The 20,278-nt window shown below is 39.7% G+C and overlaps 1 protein-coding gene across 1 annotated transcript in view; it reads right to left on the bottom strand.

The window, feature by feature from the left end:
* The window catches only part of LOC117288989 (piezo-type mechanosensitive ion channel component 2-like), an 81,758-nt gene that overhangs the window by 11,479 nt on the left and 50,001 nt on the right, over positions 1-20,278 (bottom strand). The window contains exons 21-35 of the mRNA XM_033769867.1: positions 19,954-20,155; positions 18,332-18,430; positions 16,872-17,028; positions 15,662-15,683; positions 13,897-14,060; positions 13,131-13,291; positions 11,971-12,133; positions 11,156-11,245; positions 10,097-10,173; positions 8,414-8,541; positions 7,258-7,339; positions 5,637-5,690; positions 3,972-4,064; positions 3,509-3,678; positions 2,184-2,266 (exon numbers count right to left, since the gene is read on the bottom strand). Coding sequence (XP_033625758.1) covers positions 2,184-2,266; positions 3,509-3,678; positions 3,972-4,064; positions 5,637-5,690; positions 7,258-7,339; positions 8,414-8,541; positions 10,097-10,173; positions 11,156-11,245; positions 11,971-12,133; positions 13,131-13,291; positions 13,897-14,060; positions 15,662-15,683; positions 16,872-17,028; positions 18,332-18,430; positions 19,954-20,155 — 1,745 coding nt within the window. The remainder of the gene's footprint in view (positions 1-2,183; positions 2,267-3,508; positions 3,679-3,971; positions 4,065-5,636; positions 5,691-7,257; positions 7,340-8,413; positions 8,542-10,096; positions 10,174-11,155; positions 11,246-11,970; positions 12,134-13,130; positions 13,292-13,896; positions 14,061-15,661; positions 15,684-16,871; positions 17,029-18,331; positions 18,431-19,953; positions 20,156-20,278) is intronic.

The following is a 20,278-nucleotide window of genomic DNA, read 5'->3' as shown; positions in this document are numbered from 1 at the left end:
TTTCTTGGTGACGTGTAATGGGGAGAGGTTGATGGTATAAAACATTGTGAGAAACGGCTCTCTCTGAAGTGCCATAGTTTTCGAGAAAGAAGTAATTTCCCACAAATTTGATTTCAAGACCTCAAGTTTAGAACTTGAGGTCTCGAAATCAACCATCTAAACGCACACAACTTCGTGTGACAAGGGTGTTTTTTTCTTTCATTATTATCTCGCAAGTTCGACGACCGATTGAGCTCAAATTTACTCAGGTTTCTTATTTTATGCATATGTTGAGATACAGCAACTGTGAAGGCTAGTCTTTGACAATTACCAATAGTGTCCACTGCCTTTAATCAATATCATTTTTTTTAATGCAAGTATAATTTATGGTTATTTCTTTTGGATGTATTTGTGTAAGGCTACATCCACATTGGGGACTATCAGCTATTTTGCTCGGGATCCGGAAGTCCTATACTTCAACACATGTTGACGCGACTATCAAGCCATAGCTGTTAGCCATAGCTGTAGCCGCCATTTCATAAAAGGCCTTACATGCAGTAAGGCCTTTTGTTATTGTCAAGATGAAGTGACCCGGATTGTAGAAAATTTCATACAAAATTGTGTGTTTTTTTAATGGACATGAAAATTAGTTGTGTTTTTTTTTTGCAAAAACAAATGATTTATATAAATTATGTCATTATTAATTAATTTTTCAGTATGGGACAATCCTGTTTGATTGACTACATAGTTATCTATCTACCACTGCATATATAAAACCATTTCCAATTAAAAGAGGAAACTTTTTACAGCAACTTTTGTTTCATAAGAACACCTTTGTAATGTTTGGCTTTTTGGGATTTGGATTGGATTGTTTCATGCAGAAAAACAGTTAAGTGGCCTGTCAGCCCTAGTAGAGTCTTTCTCGAACGCTAACAATTTCCAACTCATTGATCCTCAATTTTGAGGAATGTGATTTCTTCAGATACAAAAGTTCTTTGAGAATTTTGCCCTTTTTAAAACTGATTTTCATTTCTACTTGGTTTTAACAGCTAAATGTTTTTACTAAAAGCTAGCGAAAAACCCATGATTCCAAGCATGCAAAAGCAGAAAAACTTTATCTTAGAAGCCAAGCTAAAACTATATTTAACTAGTTAGGGGGGGGGGGGGGGGGGGAATCCACAAACTGCCCTTTGCTGTGGACATATAAGACCCTCTTTAGATGATGTCACTATAGCTATCACTTGTTTTACTGGAGTACTTCCACAGACACGCAAATTTAGACATGGCTTAGTAAGAGAAACGTGTTGATCTGAAGGAGCAAAATGGGACAACTCCAAGACAAACTGCAAAACATGCAGGAATGCCAGGGATGAGAGTAATTTCGAACAAAAAAGTCTGAAACTAATAGAGGAGGTCCATTGAAAAGGTGACAGATCCACCTTTGGTAACCCTTGGAGTTATAGCTTTTACAAGCAGTGGACACTATTGGTAATTACTCAAAATAGTTATTAGCATAAAACCTCACTTTGTAACGAGTAATGGGGAGAGGTTGGTAGCATAAAACATTGTGAGAAACGGCTCATTCTGAAGTTACATAGTTTTCGAGAAAGAAGTAATTTTCCACGAATTTGATTTCGAGACCTCAGATTTAGAATTTGAGGTCACAAAATCAAGCATCTGAAAGCACACATCTTCGTGTGACCAGGGTGTTTTTTCTTTCATTATTATCTCGCAACTTTGACGACCAATTGAGCTCAAGTTTTCACCGGTTTGATATTTCATGCATAAGTTGAGATACATGTACACCAAGTGAGAAGACTGGTCATAGACAATTACTAATAGTGTCCATTGTCTTTAAGGAGCTTTTAAGAACAGATCCTTATACCTAGAGAAGATGATCAAAGAGCAGGATGTATTTTTTTTTTTATATCAGAAGAAAAGAAGAGCTATTTTTTTTTTTTTTTTTTTTTTTCACCAAGCAGGAAAAGTCTGAATTAAAAAAAAAGTCTGTAAATTCTCACCCCTAGACTCCCTACAAGTCCTTTCGGCTACTCTTTAAACTAAGTAATACACTGGAGGTGCCACTCACTATTGTGACACTGCACACTAAATCCAAAATAACTTTGATACAAACTCAGGCAGGATTTAGCGTTACATTATTCCGCAAATATCCGCAAAGAAGAGCAAGAAACGTTAAAGCATACCTTGTTGGCTCATGTGGCGGTACTTCTTCAATCTCACCATCACCCTCACCCTCTGGTGGTGGCTCGATGGCCTTCGCCTTACGCTGGAAATGCATCACATCAACACAAATATTTATACTCTACTAAAGCACAATTTAGCTTTTAATGCCATTGGACACTCTCTGAACAGAACAGAAATTTAAATTTACAGATTTACAGGGCTGTATGCTTTCTTGTTTATCCTGGGAAATCCATTCAGTAAGAAAAACTCACTGATCTCCCATGGATCCCAGCGTATAGCAATCTACCGAAGTGAACTTAAGATAAAATATTAAAAATTTATACAGAAAAACATTGCACATTCATTTAAAAAAGCACTAGATCCAAGCACACATACATTTTGAAAACTACAAAAAAAACGTTTTTAAATAGGACGAAAAAAATTAAAGGGGGAAAAATACACATCCATTAAAAAACACATAACCACATACAAAGAAACATCGTTTTTAAAAAAGGGCAAGGGCACCCAGGCATTTTCTTCTTGGTAAAGGGCACCCTATGATGAAATTGCAAATTTGTACTGGAGCATTTTAAGGGCACCAAGGCAATGACCAGAAGGGGCATGGAGGCAATCGCCTCCGTTGCCTCGGTGAAGTATCAGGCCTGGATTTACAAATAACTTACATGGTTTACAGGAGGTAATGGGGAAAGACTTCCCTTGAAATATTATTCCATGAAATGCTTTACTTTTTGAGAAAACATTAAAACAATTATCAATTCTTGATATCGAGAATAACCGAATTACAGAAGTGCGGAAACAAGGGTGGGTTTTCCCGTTATTTTCTCTCGACTCTGATGACCGATTGAGCCTAAATTTTCACCGGTTTGTTATTTTATATATAAGTTGTGATACTGTTTTACCGATGTTGTGCGATTGCCTTAAGTTATAACAAAACAAGAGCTTTACAGATGAGTTGGGTTGCTGGATGATGGCAGTCATAACTTAAAAAGTTTTAAAACGGTTTGGTAAACATATTTTGAACTTCAACACATATTAGGTACATTTCATTAGCTTAAATTGGAGCTTACTATGTGCCTTTAACCTCATTTTCCCAGAGTGTCCCGCAAACACTGCATTGTTTGATTAGCCTCCTGTCATGCCCCCCCCCCCCCCCAAGTGTAAACCCCTGGTACACATAGGGACGCTTATCAACAAAACCTTTGGTTAAGTGTCCTCTAGTGTCGGTCCTGCTTGAGGACACAAGTGGTCAAGACAGCCTGGCAGCGACACTCCAATGAAATGCAACTGCCAATGGAACCTTCATCAAAGGTCAAAGGTAACTCACCTTGAGTGACCTCTGCCTCTTGCCCTCTGTGCTGAGTTTCCTCAGCTCCTGAGCGACATAGCGGTACTCCTCAGATATCTCGTCAAAGAAATGGATGCAACCCTCCAAGCCACGCATCAAGACGCGCCAGACGAGCTTAACGATGTTGGTGAACTTGGCCCAGATGCCAACTACATTTGCAGATAAAGAAGATATCAATTAGAGATCTAATAATTATACTGAGTTCTTATTATTTATCACACTCGATAGACATACTAAATCGCTTATATTGCATTGTCTTCTAGTTACTGAATCACAATTTCTTGATTTGTGCAATTCATAATCATAGAAGTTAAACCAAAGTTGGTATTGGAGAGATTGGCTGTTACAACATTGGTGCTTATATCCCAGTGTGGGAGTTTGCTGAGTTCATTTGACAGGAAGATCACAAAGACAGACAGACAGACAGACAGACAGACAGTACCTGAGCCTTCAGTTTCTTCCTCTTTCTCTAGCTCATCAATCTCAGCCAAGACGCCTTCAGCTTCCACGATGTCCAAGGGACCGCCTTTCTTCTCTGTGGAAGGAACCAGGTGAAAAGTAGAGTCTTAAGCTCAGACTAAAAAGGTTATTAAAAATCTAAAAAGGTGGTCAGAATCACACAACAATGCTTTACTGGAGTGTTGTGCTGACAAAGTGAAATTTGCATTTTTAAATGAACAGCACGCTAACAATCTGGGACCAATTTCATGGTTCTGCTTACCGTTATCAAAGAATCTGTGTTTGCGGAAGCAGGGCATTATGTGGGAACGTCAATTTTGACTTGTGTGCATGTGTACTCCACGTTACTACAGACAGCGCAGAAATTAGGCACTTGCAAATAAGCGAGGAATGGTAAATCGTAAGCGCAGAATTCAGCGGTAAGCAGCGCCATGAAATTGGGCCCTGAACTGGATTGCATTGTGATCGAAACATGCATGCAATATGTCATCATTTAACTGGTACTAGTGATGGTTAAGAGCGAAAACGTGATGCATGTAGTTCAATCGTAACCAGCTGTATTTGTACTCTCAACACATGGAATGTTTGTCAAAATCTCAGAAGCGTGAAATGAGAAGTAAACAACATGCACTCATAAAACTCATCGCAAGTCGAGTCTAGGTTTTCTGGGGGGGTGAGTGTGCAAAGGGCTCCAGTGTCAAGGTCAACACCCTCACCCAGACTTTCCTGACCTGTACATATAGAACTTGAGTATAGACCTCTTGCCTAGTACATTGTCTTTCCTACATTGTAAATTTAAGTACTTTGATGAATTCATATTGTTGATACAGGTAACTACTTTCATTGTTAGCAGCTTGTGCATTGAGCCTTTTTTAATTACACCTGTCCTTTCCGGGACATGTTTCCTACCTGGAGGGGTGTCTTCTTCCAAAACACATCAAGTTAAATAATTATCGGCTCAATGCACAAGCTTGCTCAGGGAACCATACCCTTACAAGCTTTGCTTCTTTATGGGTCCCCCACAGTTTCACGAATGTCAATGCTTGTTATTCATTTAATTTAATCTTGTCAAACAACTATTTCTTTCTTAATTTCTAACTTACATTGCCTTCTGATTTGATATTGATTGTGATTTTGAAACTGTTGAAATAAACTGATTGATTGCATGTGACATCACACGCTGAGAAAGCGCCCTCAGTCGAGTAAAAAAGCACTCTCACTGTGGTCACAGGAGGCCACTCACTGGACGCTAGCCGTTCTTTGTGTGTTAAAACATGCACATGAGCTCAGCGTTTGTGTTGCGATTCGCGTTATGCAAGGGGGTCTTTAGTATGCTAGACTGCTCAGCAACAACACCCCACACTATTGACCCATTGCACGCACATCACACGCAGTGATTGTGCCACGCTCACCATTTTGGTGGTCAATAGGTTTGCGTGTAAAGTCCTCATCCTAAAATGCGCACTTCACTGATTGACACACAGTGCCATTGACCCACCAAAATGGCGCATCCGAGATTATTGTAATGGTGACATCATGAATTGGGTCAATACAACTCTTTCACATGGTGTTATCACAAACCACCATATTTTCTACTCCCACCAAATAAAAAAAGTCTTTTTCTATGTCTCTTCAGTGCAACACCTACCCTCATCTTCAGACTTGACCCCACCAACTTGGTCTGTCCCTGATGCTTCACCGGCTGATAACATGTAAATGGTGACACGAACAAAGCAAAAACAAAAAGCATGCCAAATTATATCAAGACAGGGTGCAACTTCATTAAGCCATTTTGTGAGTTAGATTTGAATGATGTCAGGGGTGGATTTCACAAAGAGTTAGGACTAGTCTTATCTCGAGTTAGGGCGAGCTACTTGTCATAACTTGGGACTATCCATGCAATTTGCATATCTCCTAGGACTAGTCCTAAGTTAGGACTAGTACTAACTCTTTGTGAAATCGACCCCTGGTATCATAAGTTATCACTTAAGTTTGCAGTCCTCAGACTATCGAGGCATGAATTTGGACAAGCTTTTGCATAGATACATTAAAGACAGTGGACACCCACCAAACACAATTTTGAATAAACGGGTATAACCAAGTGGTACCAAGGTTTGCTCATCTGGGCCCAACTTCATAGAGCTGCTTAAACATATCTTAAGTAGCTAAGCACAACAAAATTTTGCTTACCACAATAAGGTAGGCAAAACTATTATTCAAATGAACAATTTGTACTGGTATCCTGCTCATTTCTGCTTAGCAGACAATTGTTAAGAAATTCTTTCTTCTTATTTCCTCTTTGGAACTTGGGCCTTGACTGCTAAAACAAATTTAAGATGCAACTTGTGACTAAGCTGTTCATTGCACCTGACATTATTTCAATCTAACTCTCAAATGGATTATTTATCATACAAGCCATGTACATGTACGAACTTCATGCATACTGTAAAAGCAATGGTTTTTCTTTCATAACGTATAGCAAACAAAACTTCACAAACAATAAAACTTTCTTTGTGTTAATTAGAGCATTGTTTTAAAGAAAAACAATGTTAAAACTTTGGTATTGTTAAATGGTATTTTAAAGGCAATGGACACTACTGGTAATTACTTAAAATAATTATTAGCATAAAACCTTACTTGGTGACGAGTAATGGGGAGAGGTTGGTAGTATAAAACATTGTGAGAAACGGCTCCCTTTGAAGCGGAGTAGTTTTCGAGAAAGAAGTAATTTTCCACGAATTTGATTTCGAGACCTCAAGTTTAGAATTTGAGGTCTCGAAATCAAGCATCTGAAAGCACACAACTTCGTGTGACAAGGGTGTTTTTTCTTTCACAGTTATCTCGCAACTACGACGACCAATCAAGCTCAAATTTTCACATGTTTTTTATTTTATGCATATGTTGAGATACAGCAAGTGAGAAGACTGGTCTGTGACATTTACCAATAGTGTCCACTGGCTTTAAAAACAAGCTTTTGTTTCTCAAAAAAATAAATAAAAAATGACACAAAATAAACAAAGAAAATCCAACAGTGAAAAAAGACAATTTGTCTATTACAAATTTAGCGGCAGTAATAACATGACAAATTAATAGCACGTGACACATGTTCCAACAATCAATAGACAAGGATCTATGCATGCGGTGTTTTAAATGATTTAGTTTACAGTTGAACAAAAACAATACATGCAGTGCCTGTGTGATGGATGAAGCTAAGTGTTGCTCTTCATGCAAGTACAATATTGTTTTAGGAGATGTTCAGAGTTTCTTACCGTCCACTGCCTCGTCATCCTTGGCATCATCATCTTTCTTCAGAGCGTCTTCTGGGCTCATTGTAACTGCATCGTGCACGAGCTGCAAAGATAAATCCACAAATATAAACACCTTTATATTTTACCACTAACAGTTTCTCAATATTTGTTTTTTCAATTAGCCCTTTGCATGGAATAGACCGATCCATTAGGCTCCGCCCACGACGCACGAGTGAGCAAGAATACGTGCGCCTCTCCAATGCCTTTCTGCACAACTCTGCCGCGCGCGCCAAGCATACATGCACGCATGTCGGACTTGATTTGTCGGACCTTCGTTGCGTTGTGATTGGTCAATACGCAATGGGGCGGAGCTTAATGAATCGGTCTATTGGTTTGAAGCTGAACCGAAGTGAGGTTCCCACACAAAAGTAGCATTTCGACACTGTTTTTTTCTTGTGTCACTGCACCTGATTGGTTATATGAAGAAGAGTGCAATTCTTATTTGAACGAGAAACCCCCGAAAATCCCAAGGAAAAATGTGGCAAGGTCGTGACAAGACCAACTGGACATGGTTTGAAAAGCCCAATCAACATGACAAAACTAGACAAGGTAGCGCCACAACGGTTGTGAGTGTCCATTGAATAATGTATTTTATCCGCAAGTGACAAAATGGCTACTTTGGCATGGGTACAGACAACTTTGGTAAGCGTCTCTGGAGCGCCTGTCTGAAACGGGTGTTGGGTGTTACTGGTAGATATGTGCTGGATATAAAACTACATATTATTCTTATTAATATTTATGTTTATAGTTTATATTTTATTGACCAAACCAACAGCGGACCACAAGGGAAACTGACTGGGTTAATTTAAAAATTTACCCAGTCAGTTTCGCTGTGGTTTATATTGATATCTGAAACCAAAAGTCACATCCCCTTAAGGTGATCTGCCGCTTCCCAGGTTGTATCGTAATTTCGGTGTGATCCCTGGCTACACGGCAGTTATGGTTGAGTGCCTTCTGACTGAAAAAAGATATCAACAATATAGGGACACCGCCAACATAGGGCTAGATAGCTCAGTTTGGTAGAGCGCCGACACGTTAATCCGGAGGTCGTTGGTTCGAATCCCACTCTAGTCAATTCTTTGTTCAACCCCCCAAAATCGATATTCTTATTACTCACATGGAATGCAGAGTGTTTACCGTCCTCTTCTCCTTCCTCTGCAGCTGGTATAGCATCAGGTTCAAGATCACTCAACTCTTCATCACTCAGGTCCTTAAACATGTAGTAACCGCCTTGACCACGGATAGCTAGCCAAACAAAAAACAAACAAATTGTGGATGTAACTTGGCTGTATGCTCCTCTAGACTGTAAGTCACTAGAGCCCACCACATTTAAATAATAATAATAAATCACTCTTGTAGAGCGCATTCCGTCAAAGACAGACCCCAATGCGCTGTACAGGCATGATAACAAACATACAAAGAAAACTACTTAAACTACATTAATATATACAACTATAGGCAAAGGAAAGTACACCAATGTTTCCTTAGAGGCACTGGACACGTGTGGTTATCAACACCAGTATTCTCGCTTGGTGTAATTCTATGGAGAATTTTCTCTATAGAGAAGTTGCTCTTCAGATTCCACAGAAAGCTATTGACCCCTTGCACGCACGTCACACGCGGCGACTGATGCCACGCTCACCATGTTGGCGGGCAGTAGGTTTACGTGTATTAACGCCGCGTCGCCTAAAATGTGCACATTACTGCATAACTCACAGCATAGAGTTATATATCAAAACGAACAGTGAAATTGCCCACCAGTATGGCGCATTCAAGATTTTTCTGATGATGACGTCAGGTGAAATCGGTCAATATCAAATAAATATTAGATAGATTTTTGTTTTGCTTCTAAGGAGAATTCAATAGAGAACGTTTTCTATGGAGAATTTGCTCTTAGATTTCTATAGAAAGGTATAGCAAATAATTATTCTATAGATTTTGTTTTTTACTTTCTATAGATTTTCAGAATTTCTATAGAGTTACAAATGTATATAGAGCTCCATAAACACTTTATAGAGTACTATAGAACTTTTATGGAAGGATTTTACTGCGCCCTGAACACCCAGCAGTGTGGATATGTGTGCATTACAAGTCTTATTATTAAGTATCCCACCAACATATGCATAAAATGACAAATCTATGAACATTTGGGACTTAATTGGTCATAAGATTTGAAAAATAACAATGGAAAACAAACACCTACATGTATGTTTCACAAATTAGTGTGCTTTCAAATGCATAATAAAAGAATGTAACTGAAGTCTTTTATTATTTGGGTGAGAAATTTCTCAAAAACTGTTACTTCAGAGTAAGCCGTTTTTCACAATGTTGTGTACTATCAACAGGTCTCCATTGCTCATTACCAAGTAAGTTTATATGCTAACCATTGAGTTATTACCAATAGTGTACAGTGCCTTTATGATAAATGCACTGATACTTGTTGTGGCCAGTTTTACCAATCAATCAAAAACCAGGATCTGTAAAAACACCTGGATCCCTTTTTGTTAAAGTTCTCGGTTTTGAACGATAGACACCCAAAAACAATCATAGGCCAGGTGCGAATTAGCGGCTACAGCTAGGGCTAGATTTCTGCGTCATCATGCGTTGAAGTATAGGATGTCCTTAGCATCACACTCAGCAACAGTCCTAGCTGTAGTCGCCAATTGGGATTTTTTTTTGTTTTTTTTTCGTTTACTGTTTATTTATTTTAAAATGTCATCACAGCATACCGCTGAATTGCAAATCAATTCACAAGGATACGTGTAAGGCCTTAGTTGAAATAAAACGTCTGGGACCCTACCTTCATCGTGATACAAGGGCTCAGTGTATTCTGCTTTGGTGGTCAACTCCAACTGACTCTTCTTGATGCGTGCCGTCCTGAAATTAAAAGAAAAGTTGATTGCATAATCCATTTCAAAAATGAAACCTTTTTAACCGTATTTGTTTATATGAAAACTTTTACTGAACAGTTGTTGAAAAACTGCATTATGTTCTATTGCATGACAACAACCCTACAAAGTTTCAAAAGGCTATTAAAGAGAGAATCTTTTTTTTTTTTTTTTTTTTTTTTTTTTTTTTTTATCCCTTTCACGAATACCTTTTTGTTGAAAGGTGACGACATCGACAACTCATTGCATTCTAAAGCTACACATGTACAAAGAGATTTTCCGCACCAAGTTTATCATGTTTTATCTAATTTGCAAGGTTTTGCACAATGTACTACTTTGTGTGAAGTTGTCTGACAGTATGGCCCTTTTTACACTAGTGAATTCTCCCGTGTTCACACTATGGTAAATGGGCATGCCCCTGGGAAATAGCCACCCTGCTCTGGAGTAGGGGCAAGTGGTTAAACCCTGACGTATTCTTTAAATGTGCAGCCGGAACCCCATGGAATAGACCATATTGAATATACAATACAATACAATACAATACAATACAATACAGTACAATAATCTTTATTAGATCCCAAAAAAGGTAATTAAAATGCTCGCATACAGTAAAAACATTGACACATTAAAAACATTTGACGTCACGGTTCAAATATCTGCCCTACAACATGGCGTGTGTGCGTGCAGGTGTCTAAGAAATCAAACTGGGAATGCTACGAGCTGCGTGCTTTTATTGATGTACGCGTTTGGACGCGCACACCATTTGCCCTGCAAGATGGCGACTTTCATAGCAAAAGGGGGGTTATTCAATACGGTCTATAGGGACACAGCGTGAAGGTACATGTATGCCGGGGTAACAATGGGGTAAAACAAAAAACAGAGCCTCTCCAGGGCTGTATTCTTCGGGGGATAAGAGATGCAGTGTGAGAAGAACTGAAGGAATGCTGATGGTGGTTTCTAAAGATACTCACTTCTTCTTGATGCCTTCCAAGATCCTCCTCTCTTCCAGACGTTTGTTGCGGACTCTGGTCGCCAGTAGCTCATTGATCAGCTCAGCACCCCTGCAAATACATCAGTATGAGTATTAGCAAACCCCGTCAGCTAAATAACCCTCCTAAACACAGGTACCATAGACTGTGGTGTGGCGTGTCAAGGCGGAGCGGTTAAGAGCACCGGATTCAAGCTCTGGTGTTTGATCAGCAGGGTGTGGGTTTGAATCCCGGTCGTGACACTTGCTACATTAAATGGGGGAGGTGGTGCTTTCTGCTCTACCGGCCAGGCTTCGGACTGATGATACCCAAGCCTACATCCGTATGGACTGTATAAGGGGGTAACCCTGTTTCAGCCCTAGGAGTAGACAACAGCCTCTGGACCAAAAATTGTAGCCCACACCTTTAGGCTTAGTGTGTCTGGCGACTTGCATACAAAAATTTTAACAAATATTTAAAAATGGTTCCATAGACTTTGACAAAGTTCCATACTTTCTAAACTAGCATTCGGTGTACAGATCTCTTAGTGTGTACAGCTGTCACTGGTAAATTATTGGGTGCATGAGTTTTTTTTCTACAGTTTGTACAGCTGGCACTGGTAACACAGGATACCACAAAGTACCACACTTTCTAGGCTAGCATTTGGTCGCCGGGTTTCTCCTGTGCAACTGGTTTATGTGGAAATCTAGTAAAATTATTATGACTGTTTATTTTGTAAAGTGTTTAACTTTTTTATTTTGTAAATTTCCAATGTTTTCAAAAATAAAATAAAATTGTGTTGATGCTCCAAGACTTACTTTGAGGCGAGACTCTTCTCCTCTTCCAGTGAGATGACAACATACTGGAAGTAGTTACTGGTGAAGATGCGTTTCTGTACAATCAAGAAGATGAAGACTGACACATCCCAGGTCAAGCCAGCCTCGTCCACAGGCAGTGTGCAACCCTTGGTCTCTGCGTCACCTGGGTTTATAACATGACAAATATTAAACGAGTGGCGACGAGTTCTTTAACAGGCTGTTTTAAAACCGAAAGGTTCATGGCTGTGCGATAAAGGCTGGAGCCATAGTAGACCTTTTCCCTCCTTAACTTTGATGCCTCAAATTTGTAATTGTGTCTTCTTTAAAAATGTTTGTATTCTCTGTAAAATTTCCTATAATTCGACTCTTGGTTGCCATGGAAAATTTGTCTTTAAATAAAAAGACATTAATGAATGAATGAATGAATGAATTTCCCCCGGACAATACTCAAGTGTCCGAGCGATTAAGAGCACCAAACTCAAGCTATGGTATTTCTGATGTTCGCCCTGATGTTTCTGGTTTGATTGGCTGCATGTTGCACCACAGCACCTTGTAAACAAACCATTACATGTACATGGCGCAATGTAAAAGGCATGAAAGGAGTAGATAATTCTACTGTACTCCCGCATGTACCTTGCAGGAAAAATACTGTACAAGTATGTTAAAGGGAAGGTACATGTTTGGTAGTTGTGAAAGACTAGTGTTCTCATTTGGTGTATCCCAAAATAAGCATAAAATAACAAGCCTGTGAAAATTTGAGCTAAATTGGTCATTGAAGTTGCGAGAAAATGATGAGAGAAAAAGCACCCTTATTGGACGAATTTGTGTGCTACATGTATCAGATAGGAATAAAAGACTTCTGGCTAGAAGTCTTTTATTATTTTAGTGAGAAATAACCTCTTTTTTCAAAATCTATGCTACTTCAGAGGGAGCCGTTTCTTACAATGTTTTATACTATCAACAGCTCTCCAATGCTCGTTACAAAGTCAGTTCTTAAGTTAATATTTGTTTTGAGTAATTACCAAATGTGTACCTTCCCTTTAAAGCACCTTCAGCGTCACTCAGTGACGGATATACACACCGTATAAGAGTCCACTATTGTCATTATTATAATTACTATTATTACTGTCTAGTGTAAATGGAGTGTTTTGCCGACTTACTAAGAGGCTCATAGTTGTTCTGCAAACACACCACACCCAGTAGCTGAAGCACCCAGCAAGCTCCGCTGGAGAGTAACTGCTTTATGAAGACACAAGACATAATCTGGAGCCCAACTTTGAGGAAGATGACCAGCAGATTGTAGAAGAGAAGTCGATTCCACCTGGCCAAGGAAGACACAAAAAGTATTATTTTTACCATTAAAATCCAACGTTTTCTCCTGTATAAAACAGAATGACTGATCGTCTATATGCACTGATTTTTTACAGCAGGAGGGCGCTCCCAACCATATTTATATCACTTCCGGGGGTATATTCATTTATACCCAAATCAGTTATTAAAGACTGGAACACATTACCATCACAGACATCATATCTGTCACGGACATGTTTACTTTTAAGGGAGCCGTTATAATCCACCTCTAAAGCAACTTAAAACTACGACTAAACAAAAATGTTGTGGCCGTGGGATAAAGGACCGAGCTGAAGTTGTACATTGACTCACAGTATATTTATTGTAAGAGATGTTAGTAACATGCCTGTGATATTTTTTTCACAGAACATGGAAAAGTACTGAGTATACAGTGCGAACACACATCGGTGTATGGGTAAAAAAAAACAAATTAATAGTATATTTATTGTATAACGTGTAAATTACATGTAGAACCAAGCGTAAAACTTGCACGCCAGGCGTTTCAACGCCCCCATGACGTGCTCTCCACCAATAGGAATAGCGAAAACTGGATGACTAATTGATAAGCATGCTCACCTTTTCATGACCACTGCTGTAGGCTTAATGAGATATTCAGCTCCTAGCCAGAGGAAGTAGAATGAGAAGACGATGTAGATGAGACCGAAGAGGCTGACTCGCGTAGTACCAGCCAAGAACGTCACTGCTAACGTCACCCAGAACCAATACTCAAAGACCACAGACTGAAGACATAAAAACGGGGGGGGGGGGGGGGGGGGGGGGGGGGGAAATTAATAATCATAACAATAATAATCAGGTTTTTTTTTATCACGCTTTCACGCCTGAAAGGTATTTGGAAGCACTTCCAACCCTACTATGTACCATCTCATTCATTCTTTAAACCATGAGCTCCCTGACATAGACCTTATCGCAAATATCGCAAGCGCGGACTGTTGAATGAGGTGCATTGTAGGATATATATGGATCAAATTTGGATACCAGCTAGACCACGATGCACTAATTCCAAGCTTAACGCGCGCGCCCCGGTATTTGCGAAAAGGTCTATACCTGAGGAGTATACCAGCCTGTGCAACAACTATGCGCTACTAATAAGCTAAATCAATCACAAGAATCATCTCTGCACTACTAATAAGCTAAATCAATCACAAGAATCATCTCCTCTGCACTACTAATAAGCTAAATCAATCACAAGAATCATCTCTGCACTACTAATAAGCTAAATCAATCACAAGAATCATCTCTGCACTACTAATAAGCTAAATCAATCACAAGAATCATCTCTGCACTACTAATAAGCTAAATCAATCACAAGAATCATCTCTGCACTACTAATAAGCTAAATCAATCACAAGAATCATCTCTGCACTACTATTAAGCTAAATCAATCACAAGAATCATCTCTGCACTACTAATAAGCTAAATCAATCACAAGAATCATCTCTGCACTACTAATAAGCTAAATCAATCACAAGAATCATATCTGCACTACTAATAAGCTAAATCAATCACAAGAATCATCTCTGCACTACTAATAAGCTAAATCAATCACAAGAATCATCTCTGCACTACTAATAAGCTAAATCAATCACAAGAATCATCTCTGCACTACTAATAAGCTAAATCAATCACAAGAATCATCTCTGCACTACTAATAAGCTAAATCAATCACAAGAATCATCTCTGCACTACTAATAAGCTAAATCAATCACAAGAGTCATCTCTGCACTACTAATAAGCTAAATCAATCACAAGAATCATCTCTGCACTACTAATAAGCTAAATCAATCACAAGAATCATCTCTGCCCTCACAGCTACCCATTTGAGGACTCTTGATGGTTCTATTTTGACCAATTTATCACTCAAATAAATGTTTTTATTTTATTTATGCAAGTCACCAGACACACACAAGGCCGAAGGCCACTTCAAGGTACGAGCTACAATTATTTTTTCCGGAGGCCGTTGCCACCTACTAGGGCTGAAATAGGGTTACCCCTTTTACAGTCCATACGGATTTATAGGCTTGGGTATCATCAGTCCGAAGCCTGGCCGGTAGAGCAGAAAGCACTACCTCCCCAATTTTGCGAAGCAGAGTGTCACGACCGGGATTTAAATCCACACTCTGCTGATCAAACACCAGAGCTTGAATAACCGCCCGGCCATGACAAGCCATGGTGCATGAGAGGGTTCAATCCTATCCCACAAATCCACACTCTCTCCAAAATTACTTCATGTACACTTTTAAAGTAAATACAGCAATTACTTAACATGTAATTTCCCTTTCATCCTTAAAAAAAAAGGCAACTGTACAAAATAGTGACGTACCTTGGCGGTATCCAGATAGGACCTGCAAAGAAGAAAAAACATTTGGAATTTACAATTATTAGGTTAAAAAGGAAACAGTGACAGTATGCTCTGATCGTCTTCTAGAGAGGGCAATTCTTTTCAGAACCACCCCAACTCATTAAAAGATTATCATTACCTTGTGTTATCGCAAACCTTACTATATTATTATTAGATTGTTTCCTATCTCAAGGACTTTAAATTATTAGTTCTTGTTTTGAAGCCAAGGATTCTCAGAAAAACTTAAGTTCTATGCAGCTTACGGCGCCTTTCTATTCTTATTTGTGGACAAAATACAATAATGTATTATTTGGTTAATCTTTATGAAGTATATGAAGTAGGGCTTTTCTGGACATAACGGTATATATCCGGTGAATATGAATTGTTCATTTCATTTATTCCGACTGTGGAGCCAAGTACTCGCAGAAAAGCAAACTTAATCACTGTACTAGCCAAGAACCCAATGAATAGAAGACAAGAAAGGATGTTTCAGTTTTCCCAAGTAAATCCAAGAGTCAGGGACTGCAAACCCAATGCACGTACATGTAGGCCCTTTTTGAAGCCCCAACTTCGGCTCTAGATTCGGCTCAGGCTAGCTTGGCCCTGTGGTTGTTTTGACAATTGCATGCTTTCCTTACACGCTCAGGGCTGCCAGACGAGAGAACGGAGCCGAAAACCGAATCCCAAGCCAGAGCTGTGGATTCAAAGGCCATAGTGCACCCGGCAGGATTTGAATCGGGGGTCCTAGATGTGAAAGGTGAAGAACAGAAACCACTATGCCAACCAGGGCCCAATTTCATAGAGCTGCTTAGCACACAAATTTGCTAAGCGTGAAATTTCTTCCTTGATAAAAACAGGACTACCGACTAAATTTCCACGTCATTTTCAGGATAAGCAAACAACAGCTGAATACCAGTTATATTACAAGCAATGTGCAACAAATAGAAATTTGGTTGGTAGTCCCGTTTTTATCGAAGAAGAAATTTCATGATAAGCAAATTTTTGTGCTTAGCAGCTCTATGAAATTGGGCCCTGATCACCCTCAGTGGCTTAGCACACACGGGAAACTGGTTGTGTAAATTTTTAATAACTTTGGGTTAAACAAGGAAAAATTGAAAAAAAGCGGGAAAAATCCTGCCTCTTACCACCTGTCCCAATTTAGAACAAACAAAAATCCAGAAACGAAACTCACTTATTGAAGGTGAAATTGGGTACAGGATTCTCGGCGATATTCTCGACATCTACAGTGCATTCATAATTGTCTCCTCCTCCATACGCAGTGCCACGATTCCTCTCAATACGAAACACTTGAAGCTGCAGGCACACGAACAACAACTGCAAAAAGTCCGCTGTGGCAGGGGGAAAAAAAGACAAAATCGTCTTAATAATGATAATCAGTTTTTAAATATGGGAATTAATGTGTGGTGAAGAGGTTTTCAACTAGTGGTTTAATCCCAACGAGGCCTCGTTCTTGATAATTTTACCGAGACGAAGTCGAGATAAATTATAAAGAACCAGGCCTCGGCGGGTTTAAACCACTAGTTGAAAACCGATTCAACACACTTTGATTCCCATTCCCATCATCACTTTTTGGTCAAAAAGTAAAATAAATGCAAAAATTATAATTTTTCAATGATTTCTTTCAACACAACACCCCTCCAGCTATGAAATGGTAAAGCCCTCCGCCGCCCTCGGCCAATAGGAATAAAGAAACTGTCTTATAAGAACAGGTGCAAGGTCGCTTGTCACGCTCATGAATTAACACTTTTTACCGGTCATTAACAAAAGGTTTATGCACACCCACGTGACGCGCTCTCCACCAATAGGAGTAGAGAAACTGTCGGGGGTATTTATGAATGGCGCTTTACACACCAAGAGGGAGTCAAAAAACACTTATACATTATTAAAAACCTTGTCCTTGACTGTGCTTATTCGTTGGTAGTCCTGGACTATCTTTGGCAAAGTCCCTCAACAAAACCAAATGCACTGGAGTACATACAACTAGTCCATCTGTCAGATCTCTAATGTACAAATATATAATGGTATGAATGAATGGTCGCTATTAGCTCCCGAAGGTATTGGAAGTTGATAAACTATTTCCCGAGGTGCACTGTTCACACAAAATAGACCATACTTGTTTTCCAATATTTCATACGTTTTCAGTTAACTGAACAATATTATTTGGAGCAGGGGAAATGACGACTGTGAAATGAAATGCACCATGATAGTTTTGTTCGTCTGTTTGTTCGTCTGGATGTAGCTTCGAGTGATGTCAAAACGTGCAAACAACACCCGGGAATAGCTCCTCGATCGTAAAGCGCATAAGTCTACTTGTCATAGGTATTTTCCATGTGCGGGAATACTCCAGTGTGCGCTTTATAAACAGCAAAGATAGCAACTGGCACGTGATGTTGAATGCGCCTCTCTTATTATTTATGCATGAGTATGTCACAATTCTAGCCCCACAACGAGGCCGTAGGCACAGCCGCTGCAAGTGGTGGCGGATGTGCGCCTATCATCCTATGGCCTCATTTTGGGTAAGAATTATGAAGTCATGCATGAATATTAAGAGAGCCGTATGGACCAGTGAGAGTTTGCCTTGCAGTCGTGAATACATGTATGTATGCGGTATAGTAAAAGTTGTTGACTTACCAACGATGAAATGTCCCTCTGGGCCTACATTGGGGTCGTAGTCCGAGAGATACAGCCATGTGATCAGCTGGCGCTGTATCGGCTCTGTCCATGGGTATTCTGTGAACCAGTAACAAAGAAAGTGTTGGTGTTTTATATTTAATGGTATTTAATAGGCTTTCTGCTTGTTCTCATCCTTATACTGTGGCTGTGCCGAGATGTAGAACAAAGAGCTACTCCAGTAGCTTTTTCCCCCGTACTGCATCTCTTTGGAACTCCTTGCCTGGTGCATGTTTCCCTTCATCCTATGATCTTCCATCTTTTAAGAGGAATGTCAATTCCTACCTTCAGCTCCACTGAGTTTCTGCATGTCTATGTTTTCTTCCTTGTAGCCCTTAACCTAGAGTGGCTTTTAGCCTTGTTTTGGGCGACTTGCATAAACAAAATATAAAAAAGTACTTGCATCAGGTACGTTTTTGCAGGATCAGATCATCCGGTCAAGCCCAGTTCTTACTTCCTGCAAATGCGAGGCAAGTGTTGACGTCACAAAATTTGCAACAAATATTCGCAGCAGTTCAGCTCTGCTCAACTGACTGGCAAATACAGTATCGCTGCGGAAGGATAGTTGTGACGTCAAATGCACGTCAAATTCGCTTCGCATTCGCAGGAAGTATGAACCGGGCTTAAGGCTGGCATCAGATGTTATTTCCGAGCCTCAAAGTGTAAGATTAGATGTTCAAGCTAGATAATACCTAGACGTTCTATTTTCTAAATCCGCAAGATTAGAGACAGCTATTGGTTTCTTTTCCTTCTTCCTTTCTAGTGTAGCCTTCATAATTAAGATAGTCGCACTGCCAGACACACCAGGGCGAACCCCTTCTCTTTGCGATAAGTGTATACTGGGGTCTTTTGCATGTGCTGATAGTTGTTATAACAGCTTTACATCCCATCCGAAGGACGAAGTAGTGGTTAAGTGTGGTGCTTAAGGACACAAGTGTCACGACTTCCAAACCCATACTCCCTTGAACAGGTCAGAGCTTGAGTTCGGTGGTGGTTCTCATCGCTCGGCCACGACACCTCCACAAGGTTTTACAGAACCAGCCATCATTGAACACAATGTACAGTTAATGCACATGCATATGATTTTTATAATGTACATATATTACAGTACACAAACATGTAATGATTTTTTTTTATGCATACGTGTCTGCAGAAATTCATCTTAAAATGGCAAGATCAACAGTCGTTCATACCATGTGACCGTCATGATCTTGACTAGCAGCTAGAGGCCAATCTCTGGCGTTATTTACATCAATCAAGTTATTATTTATTTGGTTTGCGGTAGCACCATGTGTGATCTACTAGTTCTTAGAGAACTGCCTTTTAGTTATTCTACTACCAATGGAGTAGATTTATCGGATGTTCGGGAGACTTCTCAATTATGAAAAGAACTGTCCTGCTTTTTAACTACAACCCGGACGGAAGGTATAGAAAATTGGCTGGGACTACTACTTTAGCTTATAGGATTGTAATTAACTGCACTCCCGCAGAGTCAGTTCTTGGATTGGTCTCAATGTTTCGACTAGCTTGCTCTAGTCATCGTCAGTCTCCTGGCGATGACCTAACCATGCGTTGCCTCTTACCAATGCAGAACAATGGAGGGAGCCCTAGAGCCAAGGCGTAGGTCAGCGGGAGGAGCAGAACGAGGATGATGGTGTAGAACGGCCAGAGGTAGGACACGGTCTTTCTCTTGAGGAATATCATGCACAACATCAACACCATGTAGATGACCGACAGGGCGTCTAGACGTACAGCAGAGACGATCACCGTGGTGATGAAACACATCTGAGGATGATAGGTCAATCATAGTTCAATAAAACTATGTCAGTTAAAGTCACTGGACACGTTTGGTAACTGTCAAAGACCAATATTCTCACTTGGTGTATCCCAACATATAATAATAATAAT

This window comes from Asterias rubens, chromosome 4 (genome assembly GCF_902459465.1).
Source record: "Asterias rubens chromosome 4, eAstRub1.3, whole genome shotgun sequence".
NCBI classification, from domain to species: domain Eukaryota; kingdom Metazoa; phylum Echinodermata; class Asteroidea; order Forcipulatida; family Asteriidae; genus Asterias; species Asterias rubens.
The sequence above is the reverse complement of the archived record's forward strand: the minus strand, read 5'-3'. Positions and strand labels throughout refer to the sequence as shown.